Source organism: Mastigoproctus giganteus, chromosome 12 (genome assembly GCF_048544385.1).
Source record: "Mastigoproctus giganteus isolate SK-2022 chromosome 12, ASM4854438v1, whole genome shotgun sequence".
Classification (NCBI taxonomy): Eukaryota; Metazoa; Arthropoda; class Arachnida; order Uropygi; family Thelyphonidae; genus Mastigoproctus; species Mastigoproctus giganteus.
This window is the reverse complement of record NC_143586.1, coordinates 19509999-19532865: the sequence shown is the minus strand read 5'-3', so window position 1 is coordinate 19532865 and position 22867 is coordinate 19509999. Positions and strand designations below refer to the sequence as shown.

The following is a 22867-nucleotide window of genomic DNA, read 5'->3' as shown; positions in this document are numbered from 1 at the left end:
CTATTTATCTCTCTAAAAGGTCATTTTTTATAATGGAAATTGCAATACACTTTCATCATTATCATGTGTACTGTTATAAGAATCAATTTTGAATGCCTTTGTGATATTTTTCTAAAGCACATTTCTGGAAGTCATGAGCATAAAACAATAAAAACAATGTGCACTTTCTGATTTATTTGGCTTTTCTGTTAGTGCAATCTATTATAAACGGGTAGTAAACTCGATCTTATTGCATTTGTGATGATGCCAATAACTGTTGAAGAGTGAGACCTGATTCCATGCAATAGATGACAAACTTTGTCCTGCTTCGTACTTCTTAATTAATTCATTTCCTAGCACTGCCACCACTTGCACTTTCCATTGGTCCCTTTCCCTTCATCATTGTAATAAGTAAATAGGAATGAAGAGAAGATTTTGAAATTTGTTTTTTATGTGATTGAAGATTTCAATGAAGGGGAACACATTTCACCTTAATAACGTAAAAACCCACAGAATTCCAGTTATCAGTATTATTGCAAATGCAATAAGATTGAGTTTACTACCTGTTTATAAGAGATTGCACTAACAGGAAAGTGCAAATTGTTTTTTAGTAGTGACCTCCAGAAATGTGTTTTAGAAAAATATCACAAAGGCGTTCAAAATTGAATCTTATAATGGATCATATGATAACGATGAGAGTGTAGTGCAATTTCCATTATAAAAATGACATGTTTTTTTAGAGAGAGAAATAACTTAGTTATAGCAAATTTCAACTTCCGAGGTCTTGGAACAAATTACCAAAAAAACCCAATGTGTTATTGGGTTCACATTACGATATTTTCACAATACCTCAATGTATTCCTATGGGATGCAAAATACGTTTCCACGATTTTTTTAAGTTTACACTGGCCAGCAAAAACTTATGTAAAGTCAAATTTCTGCAAGTCAAGTATTACTATATAATATCGGTGTTTAGATACACCATAGACAACTCTTAAAAAGCTACAAAGTATTTGTTGTGGGCATCATTTGCTCTTTCTCATATTGTCTCTGCCTTCACGACGAGTTGCCATGATATTGCACTACCTCAAATAAGTAACGCTTCACTAATAGAGAAGACTATTGTTACTTATTCTCGCTTCACTAATAGAGAAGACTATTGTTACTTATTCTCGGTGAGTACCACCACCCAGACATGTTTCAAGGCTATTGGCCTATCATCAGTGGGTGGGCAGGCACCCTGGTATTGCAGACATGACGACCCAGTTGTGAAGATAATCACACAATATGAGAGATGCCAAAAGGTGTATATGACAATATTTAAAATAACTAAATGCACAAGGCATAATACATTAAGAGTTTAATATCTATATATCGGTGTTTAGATACACCATAGTGTATCTAAACACCGATGTGGTGGTACTCAATAGTCAATTGAGTACCACCACATCTGTGTTTAATGTAACAATAAGTAACAGAGAATAAGTAACAATAGTCTTCTCTATTAGTGAAGCATTACTTATTCGAGGTAGTGCAATATCATGGCAACTCATCGTGTAGGCAGAGCACAATATGAGAAAGAGCAAATGATGCCCACAACAACTACTTTGTAGTTTTTTAAGAGTTGTCTATGGTGTATCTAAACATCAATATTATATAGATATTAAACTCTTAATGTATTATGCTTTGTGCATTTAGTTATTTTAAATATTGTCAAGTATTACGTAAGAGGGGAGTGTGTATTTATTGGAGAAGATGGGAAACCACCTGAAAATAGAGACATATGCATATATCCCACAGGTGACTGCTGTAGAATTATATCACCACTAAACAAGAATGGTGATGACTGAAGGATTTAGATTAAACTATTTACGCCATAATCAGAAAAATGGCGTATGTTATGCCTAGTACGACTAGTTTACTGTATATTATGTTATAGGAGTTGACCTTCGAAGCACTAAAAAATTGTTTGAAATTTTAAGGTCAAGTATGAAATCTTAATCATGAATTAAAAGCAGGGATGAAAAACTTGAATTTTTGCCTACAGGTAGAAAGACATGAATTGGCATCAGAATATTTACAATTTATTAAATATATATATATTTTATAGAAATATACATTGTTGCTCAACTTTTAAAACCCAAGGATTTGTTGGCAGTTAAGTTTTAGGGTTACTTTTGTTAGTTAGTGATAATGATAACTTGCAGGATCTTCAAGCTGTGAATAAATTATGTGAAGATCATAGAGAATTTGGCATGGAATTATAGTTATGCTAAAACAAAAGCTATGAAATAATATGAAATATAAATAGCACTAATTAAATATGAATTTATCATTTTATTGTATACAAAATTGTTTATTGTATACAATAAGTATGTTAAATTTCCACACATTAGGAATGTCGTCATCAGCGTTACCATAGCAAGGAAATTTTATAAACTTTTGAGTGTCTGTCGCTTTGTTGTTATTGTCTTTATGGAGCATTAGCATCTTAATCCGTATTGTGCCCACTTGCCATGTCTGTAGAAGTATGTATCCACAGGCAAATTTCTATGTTGTACAAGCAGAGGGGCAGGTGCCTACTCCCTTTGCTTGATCTCTGGCAGAGGGAGTAGGGCCTTTATATCCTGTCAGATGAGTTATTTATATTCTGGTAAGGATTTTATTAATTTTATTTTTTATTTCAGAATTTTGAAGGTAATCTGACTACTGAATCTATGAATGGTGTCATCTTCATTTCTCTTCCAAAACTGGTCTTAACTTATTCTTAAAAATTATTCATCGACCTGTAAGAATCCCTCCAGTCTCTGATAAGATCTAAACATAGACTGTTCCAAATAAGTGATAAGTGATGAAACCACTACTTGTCATGGAAGGCTATAAAGTAATAATTGATTGTGCAACAAGGGCACTTTTAATAAGAATGATTAAAATACTTAGCTGTTAAGGGTGTTTAAAACTTTGTGATTAATATGGAGGAATATAATTATGAATCAACAGGGCTTACCTTTATTTTTGGTATAGGAAGGAATATAATAAAAATATTCCAAGAATATACCTCGTGTATATGCAAATCCACATGTCAAATGCATGTAAAACTCTAGGGATATAAAGATATCAGCATACATACATATATGCATTTATACTTTATATACACATCTTCTAATAGTTTGTATTTTATTATTTCAGACTTTTGAAGGTAACCTCACCACTAAACCTATAAATGGTGCCATCTTCATTTTCAATCCTAGAACTGGTCAGTTATTCTTAAAAATTATTCATACATCTGTATGGGCTGGTCAGAAACGTCTTGGGCAGGTAAGTAATTTTAATTAGAATGAGACCTTAAAATGAGAATATGCATATGATGTGAATAGAATTGATTGCTGAAAATTGAAGGTTGTTCTAACAGCCAGTATTTTTAACACCTGAAGTTTAAAGATTTCTAAATACTGTCTTGTGCACTTCAGATTTCATTTTTCTGTCATCTCCTGCTGCTTCTTCCCCTACTTATGCATTTACGCATCTGTTAACTAGTTTTTCCATAAAAGATACAATTTCTGGAAATTATGATCTTTTATGGTTTTATGAGAAGTGTGCATTTCTTTTGAATTTCAGTCAAGTTCTTGTTATTTTTTTGAAAAAAAACTTACTAAATTTATCAACATGGGCTTTAGAGCCATTGTTAGGCAGCTTTTCTTATCTTTAGCACAGGGTATAGCACATACTATGATTTTTTAGTGTTTTTCACCAACCATTGAAGTAAAAACGAAAGACGAAAAACCAAATTCTTAAAATTTTAATATTTACAATAAATTTATTTACAGACAAAACAAAATACCATATTACTGATGATAGCAATTTTAAAATAAGACAACTGTGATATACAAGGTGATAATAGAAATACCGAATTTAAAATCCAATAAACTATACTAGGTTAAAAGCGCTAAAATACTAACTGAAGCTTTTAAAGGCTTCTGCCTTCTTTCTCAACAGTGTCACACTGTTGAGAAAGGATGGCTGCAGGATAGATGAAATTTGCTTTCAGCCAGAGAGTAATTGATTGTTGAAACAAACTACCATCTGATTTCATGGAATTGGATAATAAGGAAGAATTACACATATTAGAGGGGATGGACAGATGAGATGGGTAATAGGGTTTTTTTTTTTGGCTGATGCTGTATAAGTTTCTTTTCTTGCCACTACTACTACCACTAATAATAATAATAATAATAATAATTTAACACCTTCACTTTTGAAGCCAGCAGTGTACAAAAATCTTTACTGCCTTGTACTCATTTTGTCAGGATTACAAATTTATAAAGAATTAAAACTACCATATTACATGAAACACAGTAACATAAGCTAATAAAGGGATGGTTTTCCCTCTTTCATCAGTGGAGGGGGAAAGAGAGATCCCTTTAGTATGATAATCAGTAATCTCCCTTTATAAATCAGCGACTTATTGATTTATAAAAGGGATTACTGTTTCTTGACGATTACGATAAGATCAGTCAGACAATTATACCACTAATGTGAACTGAATCAGGGGGGTAACAAGTGTCTCATATATATTTAAGGTAAGGCAGAGATAATGGTAATTCCCAGTAATCCTTTCTATAAAAAGTCTTCTAGAATGAAGAGTTTTTTTTAATAGATATATATCCCCCCCCCCCACAAAAATAAAGGATGACTCCAGGTGAGACATTTAAACCTTACTCGAATATGCTAAACAGGTAACCAGAAAGTGGCCTGCCTTTTCTGCAGCATTCCACATATGCTAAGTGCATGTAATAAAAAAAAAATTGAAATCATTTTACATTTAAATTTAATATAGGTTAATGAATAAATGTTTTTCCTTAAAGAATCGATACCATAAGGAGCTCACTAATGCCCAGCTTGCATTAATTTAATGAATCTTGGGTCTCTGTTATGCTGAAATCCAAGTTATTATTTTTAGTAATGAAAGTAGAATTTAAACTATATATTCATTTCTGTTTTTTTACATTTATTCTAGCGAGTTTATTGCTTTTACTTACCATCACATTTTATTAGAAGTATAAGTTACATTTGTTTAGCAGAAGATAACTGAAGTATAATTTAAGTTATGCCTGTGTTGATTTACTTATTTTAAAATATAAAATGTTCATTATTAAAATGGATTTAAGTACTGAAATATCAGTGATAAAACTGAATGTTTTTCATTGACATTTTGATTAAAAAAAATTTAAAAAAAAAGCCATTTATAAACTGCAAGCTTTTACTAATCTGAAATTTAATTTAGTTTTTTTTTTTTTTATGCCTTTGTTTATTTTTTGTGTATTTTTATGCCTTTGATATTCTGTATATTATATATATAGAATTAAAATTAAATCTATTTTCTCTCTGCAGCTGGCAAAGTGGAAAACTGCAGAAGAAGTTGCTGCCTTAATTCGTTCCCTTCCTGTGGAGGAACAGCCAAAGCAAATTATTGTTACTAGAAAAGGAATGCTTGATCCTTTGGAGGTAATAAGATTATAAGATATTATTTCCATTGTGAGCATAATGCAGTGCCATATTGAATAAACTTGCTGTTTACTAAAATAGGTTAATATTAGTAAAATAATAAGAGGAGTTTCCCTCAATATAGTACGTAGAACACTTCCGTATGATACCCTCCAGAAATTAAAATGGAAAAAACAAAACTTACCGGTACATTAGAGTAAAATATAAATAATTAAATAATCAATTTAACACAATTCAAATCAATTTAAAACAATTAAAAATCAAATTAAAGCAATTAAAAGAATCTAACGAAAATATTCAAAACGATTTTCCTTCCTCATGATTTATATTAATAAGTTAAGATTGTGTCAGATACCTCCACTTATCATGAAGTAGACCCAGCACTGTTTACCAAGCAGGAAGGAAAATCGTTTTGAATATTTTTGTTAGATTCTTTTAATTGCGTTAATTTGATTTTTAATTGTTTTAAATTGATTTGAATTGCGTTAAATTGATTATTTAATTATTTATATTTTACTCTAATGTACCGGTAAGTTTTCGGTTTTTCCGTTTTAATTTCTGGAGGGTATCATACGGAAGTGTTCTACGTAATATATTGAGTAGTACAGCTCTGATTCATACTATATAAAATAGGTTAATTGCACTAGCCAACATGATTTTTACCTCCAAGAACTTAAATGCTGTTTTTAACCAATTTTTATTTGCAGATTTCGAAAATCACCATGATAGTTTCACATCACATCACATCACATCATAGTTATTAAATATAGAGGGAGTTATGTTTTACCAAAATATGCCAATTTCGCATAATCTAGCCAATAATGTATCGATTCCGGCCTCGGTTTTCTTATGGTAAACATAATCAGACTTTTAGGTTCAGATTCCGATGCAACAATTTACAATTTGAAGAGAATGCACTTAGTGTTTTTGGTGAGGATTTTTGTAGGCTGTGTCAAGGTTTTCCAAATATTAACTTATCGTGACATGTTCTCGGGTTGTAAATCTATCCTCCAAACATAAACACCCCTCGAGAGGGGTTACCAGATATATTTGTGATACTTCTACTATGGCAAATCATGTATATCATATATATGGTATGTCTAAAAAAAAAAAAAAAAAAAAAAAAAAATGCTATAATATATCCAAATGTACCTTCTGCAATTTGGCCTGTTCCACACAGTGATGATTTGCCAGTACCAGTGCCCACCCAAAATTTTGGATAACAGTAGTGGGGAAGATAATAGTGATCAGGTTCAAGTTGAGGATTCCCCGGAATCCTTCACTTCACAAGATGCCAACTATTAGCCAGTAATTTCAGGTAGTGAGGTACATTTAATCAAACAAGATGAGTTGAATGATTTGGTTCAAGACTTAAATTTGCTGAAAGAACAAGCTGAACTGTAATATACTTGCAGCAGGAACAAATATTTGTGTTTAAAAAACGACATAAAAAGTTTGTGAAATATTTTTCTGCAGAGGACAGTGTGTTTTTGCAAAGACATTATTGGATTTCTGGAAGAACTAGGTGTCATGCCTAAGTCATATGAGTGGCATTTATTCATAGATGTCTCAAAATTAAGTTTTAAAAAAGCAGTTTTGCTTCATAATGCAACTAATTTCCATCAGCTCCTGTGTTTCATTCAGTTGGCCTTAAAGAAAGTCATGAAAGGATGTCCAAAGTTCTACATGCTATAAAATACCAGAATTATGGTTGGAATATATGTAATGATCTTTAGGTTATTGGTTTGCGGGGGGTTTCACAAAATGTTGTTTTTTTTGTGTAACATTGGGACAAGCGGGACGAGTTCACACCAGGATAATGTAAAATAAAATTTATTCCTTTAGTGCAGTCAAACAAAGTTTTTCTTCTTCCACCCAAACAAACTTGGATTGATGAAACTTGAAAATCAATCAAAACATCAATCCACATCAAACTTGGATTGATGAAAAATTTTGTAAAGGGACTAAATAAAGAAGGGAACGGATTTGCGTACTTGAGAAGTGTGTTTCCTAATTTGACCCATGCCAAACTTAAGGAAGGAATTTTTGTAAATTAGGAAACTCCTGAAAGATGATATGTTTGAAACCAAGTTAAAGGAGGTTGAATTGGCAGCTTAGCAATCATTTAAGGCGGTAATACTTGGTTTTTTGGGTAATAGGAAAGGAGAAAACTAAACTATGAAACGTTGGTGTCTCGTTTACTTGAGTGCTACACAAACATAGCCTGTTGAATGTCATTGAAAATTCATTTTCTTCATTCCCATTTTGAATTTTCCCCCAAAAATCTGGGAGATGTGAGTGATGAAAAGGGGGACTTGTTTCATCAAGATATTTCCACAATGGAAAAGCAGTACCAAGGTCGTTGGGATCCCATAATGATGGGGGGGGGGGTACAAGTAAGCAGGAATACAAGATAAAATCCTGTAGTAACAAACATTTTAAGGACAATTACAGGTATGCTGATTATATATTATTGAAATACAGGTATTTTGTTATGATTTATGATATTTTTTCCGAAGTTAAATGAGTTATAAAGAACATATTTTTTTACACTTGTATTACAAACTTGAAGTATACAGATCCCTTGAAGTATATCCCTTTATTTTTAAAGGGGTATACTTCAAGGGATCCATATAGAAAATTTATTTAAACATTGGTATGTCTTTTGATGTAGATGTGATAGAAACTTTTTATGGTGGTTTTTGGAATCAGTGCATTTATTTCCTCCAGAATCACATAATTTCATTGCAATGGTATGACAAAATATTTTTTGTTGGACAGTGTTATTATATTGCACCAAAAATAAATTTATTCTTATATAAGTTCATCTCCAGATTTTAGGATTAATATTGGGATTTCATAGTAAAAAATTAATATGAGTAAGCAGATATGTATCTAGTAAAATTTTATTTGTATAGGTGTGTGTGTCTGCTTATTCTCAGTTTATTATATTATTTCTTACCATTCATGGCGCGCACACACACACACACACACACACACACACACACACACACACACACACACACACACACACACACACACACACACACACACACACAGGGAGGGAGGGGGGGGAGAGAGAGAGAGAGAGAGAGAGAGAGAGAGAGAGAGAGAGATTGTGCTATAGCTTTTAACTGGTTCAGAATTGGATACATTTATGTAATTTTTTTTTTTTTCTTGATTCGGCATGTAGAAAGTCCCCTCTAATTTTGTTAGTGTAATTTAGAAGCACCTTGAATATATAGAGCATAGCCTTTTGTTAGTAAAAATAAACTGAAACTTGGTATGGTATGCAGGCTGGCTGGCTTGTGCATGAAAAAATCCAAAACTTCTCAGACTCAGAATTGGACTTTAGAGCTTAAATTATATTGATTTTGCATTGAATTCATAACATTTGATTTTTTTTTACATTGAATTTGAAGAAAGGAATTAAATTTATTTAAATTACTAAAAAAAATTATTTATTATTATTCGTTTTTTTTAAATATTAAACACATTACTTACTCCAAGATTGCAACTTATATGCATTGGATTCTGGAATGCTGCCTTTAACCACCTTATACTCCTTCCATTGACTTCAGCTGAATCGTAAATCTTGTCAAGCCTGAGTGTTGAGTTTTATCTTTATCTTTCTAATTATACTAATCACATTCATTTCCCTTTAGCATTTCTATACTCTTTACCAGCCTGATGGTTATTCCCTTTCCAGCACACATTAATAAGATGATGGATGCAGCCTATTAAACAAGTTACTTCTTAGATTGAAATTTATATCCTTTGGATTGTAAAGTGCTGCTTTACAACTAAGAGATATAGTTCAAGGTGAAAGTGGCAGAGAAGAAAAATGCATGGAATGATAAATTAGGAGGGGACATAAAATCCTACAAGTACAAACTAGTTGTAGGATTCTGTGTTAACAGTAGAAGGAAAGTGATGAATAACCTTTGCCTGCCAGATATGAGTGCATAACTGTTGATCCTGTTCAGATTGCTGACATTAAATAAATATTTGGCATCTACATTCAGGTGAAGAAATTTTTAGGGATGGGATCAGCAGAAGTACACCAGGTTATAACTGGGAGCTAAATGATTTTGTTATAACTGAAAAGAAAGTGGAAGAAAAATTGCTGAAGCTAAAAGTAAATAAAGCATTTGGGGCTGATGATCTATCCAATTATATTAAAAGGAGGCTAAAGCAGTAAGGAGACCCATAGCCATAATTATGGGAGCACCCTTGGATTCAGGATTCATAGTTTGGAGGTGTGCAAATGTGTCTCCTATTCAGTATGCAACATGAGTACTTATAGACCTGTAAGCTTGACTTCTGTTCCAGAGAAAATAATGGAGTCATGATTAAAAGAGTATTACAGGATCACAAGAAGGGAATTATATAGAAATCATAGCATGGATTTTATTTAAAAATGGATCTGTCCAATCTGATTAGCTAATGTAACACATAAACAAAGGAACTTTATGCAAATAATAATTTTTACATCATATATTTAGATTTCAGTAAAACTCTGGGAGCAGTGTGGCATTAGAGACTAGAAGCTACTCCTGTGGATAAAGGAATGATTAAGTGGCAGAAGACAGAGGGTGATTATAAATGAGCAATGCTCTTCTTGAATTAATATTATTAGGAGAGTTCCTCGTGGTTTGGTGGCAGGCCCTTACTGTTTATAGTATTTATTAATGATATTGAAGGCATATCAGGGTTATTGTCTAAATTTGCAGATGATACAAATGTTGGCAGGGTGATTAATGACAGTAATCAAAGTATACTACTGCAGAAATATCTAGATAAATTAGGAAAGTGGACTGAGAAATGAGAATTGAGGTTTAGCTTGACAGCAGTAATCTCAGAATAATAAAATTATTTTATTTTAAAATTTTACCATTTTCCACCACATAAAGTGGTGGAAAATTTTAAAAGAGCCCTACTTGTACAGTCTGACATGAAGTTCTCTGAGCCACATAGACAGGCCATAGTGATATACAAAAACTTTGCTAGTAGGGCAAAAAGGTGATTATTCCATTGTGTAAGGCAATGGTTAGGCCACATCTTGAGTACAATCTGGAATCCTCATTTTAAGAAAGACGGATTGGGTGCATTGAAGAGAAACTGTTTGTACTCTATCCTGAAAAGATTTTGGTTCTGCAAATTGCAGCACTTAAACTAGGCACTTGTGAGGAGATCTGATTGAAATCTTTAAATGGATTGAGTAAATTTAATGAAGATCGTATTCTAACTCTTTCTCAGGCAATGCACACATCTAGGCATGTGTAGTATCTTATGTAGGATGGTGCCTGAATGTCAGTTCATCTCTGACATTTGTAAGGTAAAGTTTAGTTGTAGAACCTTTAGTGGCAGGGGTGGAGAGAGAGAGAGAGAGAGAGAGAGAGAGACAGACAGACAGACCACCTAGATTGCTGTCTGTGAAGAGTGAGTGATGGGGGTTTAATGGTGCACGAGCTGCTGGGGCTATAGTGCACCTCCTGTCTGTGAAGAAGAAACCGGCAGCAACAATGTATCTCAGATTTTGGGGAAGAAAAAATATTAATTCAAAACCCGACAGTGCAGACAAAGGGAACTTTGTGTGCATAAACTCAAATTGAAAAAGGATAGCTGCAGGATAGATGTATAGAAATTTGCTTTCAGCCAGTGAATAATTGATTGAAACTACTAACAGTCTTGCTGTGCACCTGTTTTTTATTGTCTTTTCAATATATGCAAATTTTTAAATATGTTATGATTGTATTTTTTAATTTCAAATATTTTAGGATGTGATATATCATTATTTATTTATTCTATATTTGTATAGATTAGTGTATGATCATAATTAATAATTGTTTCAGGTACATTTGCTGGACTTCCCAAACATTGTCATAAAAGGTAGTGAGTTACAACTGCCCTTCCAGGCATGTCTGAAAGTTGAAAAATTTGGAGATCTTATACTGAAGGCTACAGAACCTCAAATGGTTCTTTTCAACCTTTATGATGATTGGCTGAAAACTATATCATCCTATACAGTAGGTGTTTTTTTCCACTTTTCACTAAACTTTTTAAATTTAGTTATAGGTGTAAAAACACCTGTAACTAATTTAAGTGATATTTTTGTGAGAGGCAATCAAGGCATTAACTTTGTAATGGCTGTCATATTAAATTTTTAATGTTTAATTCATGTTCACTTTGTCCTATGTATGTGAATTTTTCTGTGAATCTGTAAAAGTAAGAGCCAAGATCAGTATCTACCCGAAGTATAAAACTTCTTTTATTGCCAATTTTAAGAACACAAAGCTACAGTTCATTGTAACTAGGATTTACATAAATTGATTTATCTTGTAATTAATATCAGTATCACAGTGGTTGTGGGGGGAGTCAAACCAGATGTCAGTATACACTGTGGCATTTAAAATTTTGACATGAATCCATACCTACCAATAATCCAGATTTTAGATGTTTTGTTTGGTTCCATTTCCCATTGAATATGTTTAAGAATAATTTTTATATTTGATCTTAAGTTTTGGGAGATTGACTTGCTTCCTAGGTTATAGGCATGAGTAGATCTAGATTTGATAAAGGAGGGGGGAGGAACCTGTGTACATCATCCCTACCACTACTGTCTAACCACAGATGTAGAATATGGTAGGTTTCAAAGCAAGTTGTCCAGAGTGGAGAACAGTAAGAATTGAGATGATACCAAGATTATAGTACTTTAAAATGATACATTTATCTTTGAAAAAGATTCAGTCATCTAATTTCGTGAGCCACTGTTCTTGTAGACCTTATGAATCTTGTTTTATCAAGATGATCAGTAAAGGATATTAAAATAGCTCTGTATTTTATGTTGTCAGTACAATTCGTAAAGCAAAACATTTTATGTAAAACATTTTCTAGTAATTTAACTTATTTTGCTCGAATTCAAATTCTGGTTTCCTGTGATTGGTTTTAAGAATTCTGGATTTTGGGCTAAAGAGAAAATAATGTACTTTTGGCTTTGCTAGCATTTAGCTGCAGGCCAAAGAAGGACAAATAAATATTGTAAGTTTAGTTAACAAGGATTTTGCTGAACTGGCTTTTTAGGGAGTGTAGACGTGAAATTTTTAGGCACTAAGGTGATGAAAATCAGTTAGTTGGAATCAAAGGTATAATAAGAATGGGATAATCTACAGATCAGAATTATTATGGGTGATTTCATTTTGTCCCTAATAAATTGGAGCAAGTTGGAGGGGAAACTTGCAATGGTGAATAACATTTTTAAATCATCTAGATGATTGTTATTTGTGCCAGCATGTTTAGGAAAAATACTAGGGGCAAGAATATTCTAGGCCTGATCATCAACCACAAACCAGATGGCAGCACAGCAATGATTAGCAGGGAGTAATTACAGAGTTCTAAGTTGAATGATGAAGAGAGGAGTAGCAGTTGTTGAAGGCAAAGGAATGCTTTTTATGGTCATAGAATAAGAGTGCATATGGAATGGGTTTTTAGGGTCACAGAATATGAATGCATATATATATATCATTGAGAAAATATAGCACACAGAAGGTGCTGATATGGATGAATAATGAGCTATCCATTTTAATAGAACAGAAAAAGAAAATTACATGGCAATAAAAAGTACTGAGGCCTATAACAGCAGACAAGTTGATCTGTAATAGTACCACAGAAAATATTAGGCTGGTAAAGGCAGATTGCAAGAAATTTCTGGCTAAGAGAGCAAGAACTCCTTGCGAGGACAAGGAGCTTCTTGTTTTTCACATTTATGGATATAAAGAAGAGAAGAATGAATCGAATCAGATCCTTGTCTTAATGGGTGCAGGAAAGTCTTAGATAATCCAGCTGACATTGCAGATCATTTGAATAAATTTTCATTGATATTTACAGACAAAAAGCCCTTCATAGTGAAGATAAACTGTGTAAATGAATTGGGAAGCATAAAATTAGCAATATTGAAATTTCAGAAGTTTATTTATTAGAAAACTTTCAAGCCTAAGGGAGATGACAAGTGAGTGCATTGAACCATTAAGGTTAATTATAATGGCATCATAACTAACCTTAATGGTTCAGAAGTGATTCCCTTGGTTTGGACAAGTGTCTGTATTGCCTGTAGTACATAAATGGACAAGTGCTGGTATTGCCTGTAGTACATAAATGCAGTTCTAAAACAGATGATAACTACCAATTGTTTTGCCTGATTTCTGTAGTAGGGAAGATTGTGGGAGTGATGGACAAGACTGTGGTGCAGGATCATTTGGAGAGAAATGGAATTCTGAAAGAAACACAGCATGGTTTGTAAAGGAAAATCATGTTTAACCAACATCCTTAGCTATTTTACAAGTCACTTATGAGTTGAACGTTGGAAATAATTTTGACATTGTTTTCTTGGATTTCAGAAAAGCATTTGACTTAGTCCTGCATAAGAGGTTACTGTATAAGGTGAAATATGTTGATTAATTATGAGAGTAGGTATTTGGCTAATATAATAAATGGGATTCCCCAAGAAACAGGGAGATTCCCCACTGGTTTTAAGCCTAATATAATGTTTAAAAGTCTTGTAATTCTCTTAGGAATTACCCAAGAATGTTGTTGACGAAGGGATACAAGGCGTAATGTCAAAATTTGCAGATGATGTAAAGATTGGTGGAGTAGTTGATGATCAGTATCAAGCAGTGATTCTTTAGGCTGACTTAGCTAGACTTGAGGGATGGTCAGAAAAGTGACAGCTATGTTTTAATATAGTAAAATATATGATATGGTCTTATGCTTGGTGTGAATGAATTAAAAACAGTATAAGAAGAAAAAAGGGATTTGGGAGGGAGTTGGGATATAGTGAAGTTAGCAGCATAGACAAGCAATACAGAAGGTCCATGGTGTCCTATTGATGTTCTTGTAGGCATGAACATGATGGTCATTATCCCACTGCATAAGGCAATTGTAAGACTGCACTTGGAATACTGCATTTAAGTATGGAGACTGCACCCAAAACAAGACATTGAGCTTCTTGGAAGGGGGGGCGCCTCCGTAGCCAGGTGGGAAGGAGCAGCAGTGCGTAGCACACGCTTCTTGATTAGACCGGGCTTCGAGCCCGTCACCATCAAATAGAGAGGATGCGGAAAGGTCAGCGAATGACCACCGCATATCCCGGAGCAATATGGCCTTAGTTGCTAATGCTCCTAAAAACCAAATAACAACAACAACGAGCTTCTTTGAAGGGTTCAAATTTGGGCAACTTGCCTGCTGAGATTAGCAAAAGCCCACAATATTTGGGCTACAGAGCTTGGAAACTAGGCACATGAGAGGAGACCTGGTTGAGGTGTATAGAGCTCTGAGAGGAGAAAGTAAGATGAGTGAGGGCAAAATTTTCACTGTTATAAATGATTCCAGAAGTGGGCACCTCCGTAGCCAGGTGGGCAGGAGCAGCAGTGCGTAGCACACGCTTCTTGATTAGATCGGGGCTCGAGCCCGTGACCACCAAATACGGAGGATGTGGAAAGGTCAGGGAATGACCACCGCATATCCCCGGAGCAATATGGCCTTAGTTGCTAATGCTCCTAAAAATCAAATAACAAAGAAACAAACAACAAACGATTCTAGAAGTAGTGGCCACAAATTAAAATTGCAATTGCAGGAAATTGTTTCTTTTTTTTTTTTTTTTAGCAAGTAAGTTATTACTGTAATAAATTGCCTCGATGGGGGATTGAGGTTGACAGCTTGGGGTGATTCACATGTCAGGTACCATGGCTGGATAACATGGCTTTCACCTACATGGGGAGAGAGTTAAATAAGAAGTTTATTTATTTATTTAATATTATATTTTACGAATTATTTTTTTGGCTGACATCAAAAGTCTCAGACTTCTTGCACCATATGGCTAATACTGTATATAAGATGTGTATATAATATGCTGTTTAGCTTTCACTGAAAACTAATAAATTAATATTTTCTTTCCCAAAGGCATTTTCTCGATTGATCCTTATTCTCAGGGCACTTCATGTAAATAATGAGCGCACAAAAGTAGTTTTGAAGCCTGACAAGACAACGGTCACTGAGCCACATCACATCTGGCCTACTTTGACTGATGAAGAGTGGATTAAAGTAGAAGTTCAACTCAAAGATTTGATTTTAGCTGATTATGGCAAAAAGAACAAGTAAGTACAAATATTTAGCTGAGTAATTTATCAGTTATTTTAAAATAAAGGTTATCACAGTAATATGGGAGATAAATAAAATATGTTATATACAAAGGGTACTAGGAAAGTTTTGCAATATGACGCAATGAATCACAGGAAGCTGCTTGTTGCTGCATGTTGAGACATGTTCATATGTGCATAGTAGCCGCCGCGTCAAGTCGATGGGCTCAGTTATTCATTAGTAGTGAGAGTGTAAAGTGCTTGCGATGGCATCGTGGTCATGAAATGAGATAAGGACAGTTTTGCGGTATAATTTCGTGTGTGGTTTAACCATAGACCAGTGCTTAGAAGAAATGATTCTTGCACTAGATGATGATTGTCCACATCGTACAATGATATTCAGGTGGTATAGAGAATTCCAAAGGGGAAATTTCGCTCTGGAGGAGTCTGAGAGGCCGGGAAGGCCACGAACGTCAGTTACTGAGGAAAACGTTACTGCTGTGAGGAAAATGCTTGACGAAAACAGGCGAGAGACCTACCAACAGATAAAGGATACTTTGGGCCTAAATGCACCAGCAATTCGTTCGATTCTGCAAGATCATTTGCACGTGAAGAAACTTTGTTCTCTCTGGGTGCCGCATCAACTGACTGAAGAGCAGATGACACGACGTGTGACTTGGTGCCGGGAGATGTTAAAAAAGTTTGATAAGGGACAATCTCGCTATGTGAACAACATTGTGACAGGTGACGAGACTTGGCTGTACTATTACGATCTGCCAACCAAGGCTCAAAACAAAGTTTGGGTCTTTGATGATGACGACACACCCGTAATTGTCAGAAAATCCCGATCTGTAAAGAAGAAAATGATAGCTGTATTTTTCAAATCGAGTGGAATTGTGGAACGTGTCATTTTGGACACACAGAAGACAGTCACAGCTAAGTGGTATACTGAACAATGCCTGCCTAAAGTCATTGGATCTATGAAGAACCTGCGGCCAAAGTCAAGAATGGACACCTGGTACCTCCATCACGAAAATGCTCCAGCTCACCGCGCCAAAGCCTGCACCGAATATTTGACCACGACAGGACTGAAACTTCTCGAGCACCCTCCCTACAGTCCAGACCTTGCTCCCTGCGACTTTGCACTGTTCCCGCATGTGAAAATGAAGCTAAAAGGGAGGCGGTTTTCCAGTGATGAGGACCTTCTACGGGCTTGGGACGAGTGTGCTTTACTCCCTAGTGAAACTTGGCAGAACTGGTTTAAAGATTGGTTTCGGAGGATGGAGAGGGGTATTGAATGTAGAGGAAATTACTTTGAAAAAATTAAATAAACAAAGCTGTATTGCAAAACTTTCCTAGTACCCTTTGTATAAGGTGGGGGGGGGGTCTTCATATTCCAAAATATTATGGAAATCTGGGAATCTTATTTAGGAAAATGAAGGATTTTGTATTTTTGATCTAAAATCAAGGAAATTGGTGTTTGGTGCAGTGTTAGGAAAATGTATGAAACTTAAATTTTAGGTTACAGAAAAATCACTGAAAAAATGCCCCCACCTTGCTGGGACTGTTTCTTTCGAAAATCAATTTTTTATGAGTAATTATAATAGGAATACAATAAGTACAGTCAGTCCTCATATAACACGTGTTTACAGTACACAAATTCGATCATACACGATTTATAAATAGGGGAACGATATCTTATATAACACGAACCGAATTCGCTTATGCATGATTCACCTTTGTGTTTACAAGAAATGGCAGTAGAACGCAGAATCACCCCAACCGAACGCAACACGATAGGAATGAAGGGAAGATTCTGAAAATGTTTTTGTTTTTTATATCAGTGAAGGGGAAACACATTTCACCATAATAACGTAAAAACCAACACAATTCCAGCTATCGGTATAATCGCAAATGCAATTAGATCGAGTTTACTACCAGTTTATAACAGATTCCACTAGCAGAAAAGCAACTGAAATTGTCTTTATTGTTTTATGGTAGTAACCCCTAGAAATGTGAGGTGTTAATAGTGTATCTCTGCCTTTACGGTGTTGTTTATTCAGTTGCTACACGCGAGCAGCTTTGTTTATGTGTATCAAGCGTGCTTCCGTTTTGTAATTGTGCTTTATTCCCTAAAAATGAGAAAAATACTTAAAAGGTGTGAAAAGGAAGCGTCCTGGTGAAGACACTGCAGATTCAGAGAGAAAAAGAAAAGCAATATCTATAAACAGAGGCGGACTGGATCAAAAATTCTTACCCGGAAAAATTTATAGTGGCCTCATACTATGGTTTATGGCCAAAATCGCACCGGCTTCTGGCCCACCAGGGTTTCCCCAGTAAGGCTTATGTCCAGTCCGCCTCTGTCGATAGAGAAAAAATATGAAATTGTGAAATGCTTTGAGTGAAATGAAAGACTATGTGATATTTCATGTGCTATAGGCCTAAATGAGGCAATGCCGAGAATTAGAAAGAATGCACAGAAATTAAAAACAACTTTCATAGCAGGAACAACTCAAAGTGTAATTAAAATCCATTAGATCAAGACACAAAGAATTGGAAGAGATGGAACGGCTGTCGTCTGTTTGGATAGAAAACCAAACAAAAAACAAGTTTGCTTACGATATAAACAAAAGCAATATTTTATTACGTAATAGTCGTAATAAAATACAAAAGTATTACTTAAAATACTTACGTATTACGTATTTTATTATGTATAATCATAAATAATCGTAATAAAATACTTACGTATTTTATTACGATTATTTATTGTGTTTGGTAATGTTTTGGTTACAAATGTGTGTTCAATCTTGGGTGGTCAGCACCTAACCCTATTTTTCCCATAGGCCACTATAAATTTTTGTATTGCACGATTTTGCATTGCACGAGGATTTTCTGTCCTCATATAGCACAACTATCGTGCTATATGAGGACTAACTGTATCACAATAATATAATGTGGTTAATATTTTGTAGTGGGAGAAAATAAATGTAGCATTTTTCATTTTTGGAAGTAGCCATCAGATTAAAACTGTTTTGTACTGCATGTATAATAATTACATTAAATGGAATATCAAATGAGGCACTGTATTTACAGCTTTGCTACTGGTTTTATGCATTGATATCTGTCAGATCAGTAACATTGTTTGTTTAAAAAAAATAGGAATAACATGGCTTTCAAAAGAATTTTAGCAGATTATTATTCTGTTAGTGGAATTGCTTGCAACTTATTAAAAAAAAAAGTTATTGATTTATTTATGTATTAGACAAACCATCAAAAAAAAAAAAGAAGAAAAAAAAGCACCTGTGTACGCATGGAAGATGTTTTATGTGAAAAATCTTTGACAAAAATCAGAACCATTTTAAAATTGAACAGCTAGAACTGAAGTTATGAACAATGTAACATTTTGTTCTCACCCCTACTACTTACTCTACTGAATCAACGGTTCATTTACCAAGTCATTTAGAAAGTAGTGGGCTTGAGCTTATGCTCACGCCCACTACTTCCTAAATGACTGATTTAATGACTGACAGTAAAACTGATTGGTAACTTTTTGTTACCAATCAGTTTTACTTCAGTCTGAAATATTTCATATGAACAATGTAGCATTTTATGCTCATTCCCACTACTTACTCTACCAATCAATGTTAGTGACTGAGTTTGCATCATTTCCATCTTGCATTTTTGTTGCCAGTTGGTTTTATTTCACTCTGAAATAATGATGTAATGTGTTATGCTCATGCCAGCTATTTATTCTGCCAAATCAACATTAGTGACTGCATTCACATCATTTAAGAAGTGATATAATTTGTAACTAGAACATAACATGTTAAGATCAAGAACAATTTGGGATGCTATGTAATCCCAAATTGTTCTTGATCCATTCCATTGCACATGCATAAACCATGCCAAATACGGAGGATGTGGAAAGGTCAGGGAATAACCACTGCATATCCCCGCAGCAATATGGCCTTAGTTGCTAATGCTCCTAAAAACCAAATAACAGCTTAAACCATGATAAGGCAAAAAAGTGATGATTACAGTAAATGTTATTTTTTCTTTCTATTAGTATATGTCTGATTAGAAATTCTTAAAAAATTGATGACATTATGTATATGACAGGGGTGGCCAACTTAATTTGTGATGCGATCTACTTTTTTTCTTCAAAATGTGCCGCGATCTACCATTTAAAGAATTTCATTGCACATGGTTAAGAGGGTTAATCAACACACATTGAAAAATGTTTATAAATTTTAAAATTCAATACAATTCAAAATTCTTATTTTAAATTGATACGTATTTAAATTTTTAATTTATGCGAAGTTTGTGTCTTCATGTTATCTACCAAGCTTTCAAAATCGGGGATATACTGTGATAAGGCCAACCATAAAGAATCTTCTGTATGCAAGTCCGTAAGAGTAGAGCGATTCTTCGTCTTTGTTTGTTTCAAATAGAAAAGGCCAATTCACATAGATGTGTGGAACAAAAACAGCAATTTAAAAGTTCACTGCATTTTTTTACATTTGAGTACTTTTCTTGGGAAACATATTTCCAAAAGGCTTTTTATGATGATCTGGCTTTTAGGAAGATATCGTTTCGCAATGTAATAATTTCATTTTCAAGTAATATTTTCTCCATGTAAAAAATCAGTGATTTTTTCTGCAATTTGTTTTGTATCTAAGTCGATATTAAATGGATAAGAAATATATTGAAAACAATGTCTTCAATTGTTTTAAAATCACTGAATCTGGTTTCAAAATTGTCTACAACTTTCTCAATTTCAGAAACATATTTCTCACTATTTAATTCAAAAATAGGATATTTTTGCGAAATGATCGAATTTTTTTTTTTTTTGAAATCCTTAGCCATTTGCCAAAAATTGATATTTATATGTAGCAATACTACTAATTATGTCACCCACATTTTTATTTTTTCCTTGTAATTCCAAATTCAGATCACTTAATTTACTAGTAAAATCTGCCATAAAAGCCAGATCACACAACCACTCTGTATCTTGTAGCTGCTGATAATCATCTCCCCTTTGATCAACAATTTTTTTAAAATTTCATTCAACAAATTTTGAAATCTCTGTAGAAACTTACTCCGACTCAGCCATCTCCTCACATCTGTGTGTAATATCAAATCTGGTTCATTTTCATCGAGTTGCATTTTGAAAAGTCTCCTTTGAAGAGATTGCCCTCTGATGGAATTCATGATTTTGAAAGCTATGTCCATAACACTTTTAGTATTTAATATTTTGCTGGCTAACACATGTTGGTGGATGATACAGTGGTAACTCAAAAAATCTGGGAATTCATCATCCTTTTAGCACAATGTGATGAATCCATTAAGATGCCCCGTCATTACATTAGCTCCATCTGTTGTTATTGAGACAAGCTTAAATAGTGGTAATTTAATTTTTTTCAATAAAATTTTTGAATGCATTAAGTATATCAAGACCTCTAGTTCTTTCTTTTAACGAAACCATACCTAGCAGTTCTTCTCTAGTGGCAGAATTATCAAAAACCATACAAATAAAAATGAGCAATTGAGCTCTATGTCCATAACACTTTTAGTATTTAAAGAGAATATCTTTCTAAAAATGCGTCTTTGATCAATTGACCATCAGAAAATAGTTTGCATTTTTTGCAAGACAACCACTTCAAATGATGCTACAGTTACTGATTTAGCTTGTAAATTGGGTGTCATGAAGAAATTTTGTTGTGGGAATAATCTTCACTGGATTTAAGTTCTTTTAATTTATTTTTTCTAAGGTCACTATTAGGCGGAAAATTCGAACTCTAGAAAGTGCATTGAAGTGCCTTTCTAGAGTTCGTTTTTTGGGTATAGCCGCGGAAGCATTGCAAATCAAACAAAAACATTTTTCTTTCATCATTACAAAAAAGGATTCTCATTATTCTCAGTATAAAAAGTAGTTCTCACTCTTGATGAAAATTATGCATTTTACTCTTTTTCGTAGTATTCATTTTAAATCAAAGGGTATTAAATTAACAGTATAAGTACTGTTCAGTTATTAATATTAAGTAATCTAAATAAGAATTCGACACACACTATGCTCTCCACAACATAACTGCGTGAATTTTCACTAGACAAGCCTAGCGGTTGCGTGGCGACATGAGACGTCATGTGGTTCAACGGATTTGTAATAAGATTATGCAATGGGGTGCATAACGATAATAACATTTAAATTTTGACTAATCTATTTTTTATATATATTTAAAATTTGTCATGATCGAACGAAATTAAAGCCATGATTGACTGGTTGTTTTGGGTTTTTTTTAGGAGCATTAGCAACTAAGGCCATATTGCTCCGGAATATGCGGTGGTCATTCCCTGACCTTTCCGCATCCTCCATATTTGGTGGTGATGGGCTCGAACCCCGGTCTAATCAAGAAGCGTGTGGTATGCACTGCTGCTCCTTCCCACCTGGCTACGGAGATGCCGATTGACTGGTAGATCGCGATCAACTTGTTGGCCACTCCTGGTATATGATAACATTATCTGTGATCACAGTGAGCTCTGTACACTGCATCAATTATTTTGTCAAAATTAGAGAACTTTGCCTGAAATAATAGACAGGAAATAGAATATAAAATCCTTTGCCAATAATAATATTACAAGAGCTGCAATTATATGGGATATGCAGTTGATATCTGAAAATGTCACTTAATTCATGCATTGACTTAAAACAAGATTTCTAATTTGACGTTTCCAGACAGGTCTTCATTCAGGTTTGTGTTAGGAAAAACAAACGCTTCACATGTGCTTCTACAGGGATGGGATACACTTAAATAGAAAGGGTGCAAGAATATTTGCTGATGCTATCGAGGCAGTGTTAGGTGGGTCAGAAAACTGCTAGCTTGGGGGGGATACAAGAACTAATAGATTAACAGTAGCCACTGGCAGAGGTGAAAGTTATTCTTGCACTGCTTCTATTGGAATGAGCAGAAGCCTGGAAAACAAGATGCAGGATATCTCAGAGACTTCTGGGAGTCATTGCGGTACAAGTAAACACATGGATTGTGTTAGGGAAGCTAAGAAAAAGAACAGGTGCATGTATACTTGCGTGTACACCAATGCTAGGAGTTTGGTAAATAAATTTGATGAATTTGAGGTATTGCTCAAAGCATCAAAGGTGGATATTGTTGGGATATCAGAGACATGGTGTCACACAGATATAAGGAATGCAGAACTGGAATTTGGGGGTACAATGTGTACAGAAAGGGAGGAGG

At 34.2% G+C, this 22867-nt stretch overlaps 1 protein-coding gene across 1 annotated transcript in view; it reads left to right on the top strand.

Annotated features, from left to right (window-relative positions):
* Prp8 (pre-mRNA processing factor 8) overlaps positions 1 to 22867 on the top strand; it is a 247399-nt gene that overhangs the window by 203179 nt on the left and 21353 nt on the right. The window contains exons 33-36 of the mRNA XM_090386973.1: positions 3169 to 3297; positions 5371 to 5484; positions 11340 to 11513; positions 15442 to 15635. Of these exons, the coding sequence (XP_090243099.1) occupies positions 3169 to 3297; positions 5371 to 5484; positions 11340 to 11513; positions 15442 to 15635 (611 nt within the window). The remainder of the gene's footprint in view (positions 1 to 3168; positions 3298 to 5370; positions 5485 to 11339; positions 11514 to 15441; positions 15636 to 22867) is intronic.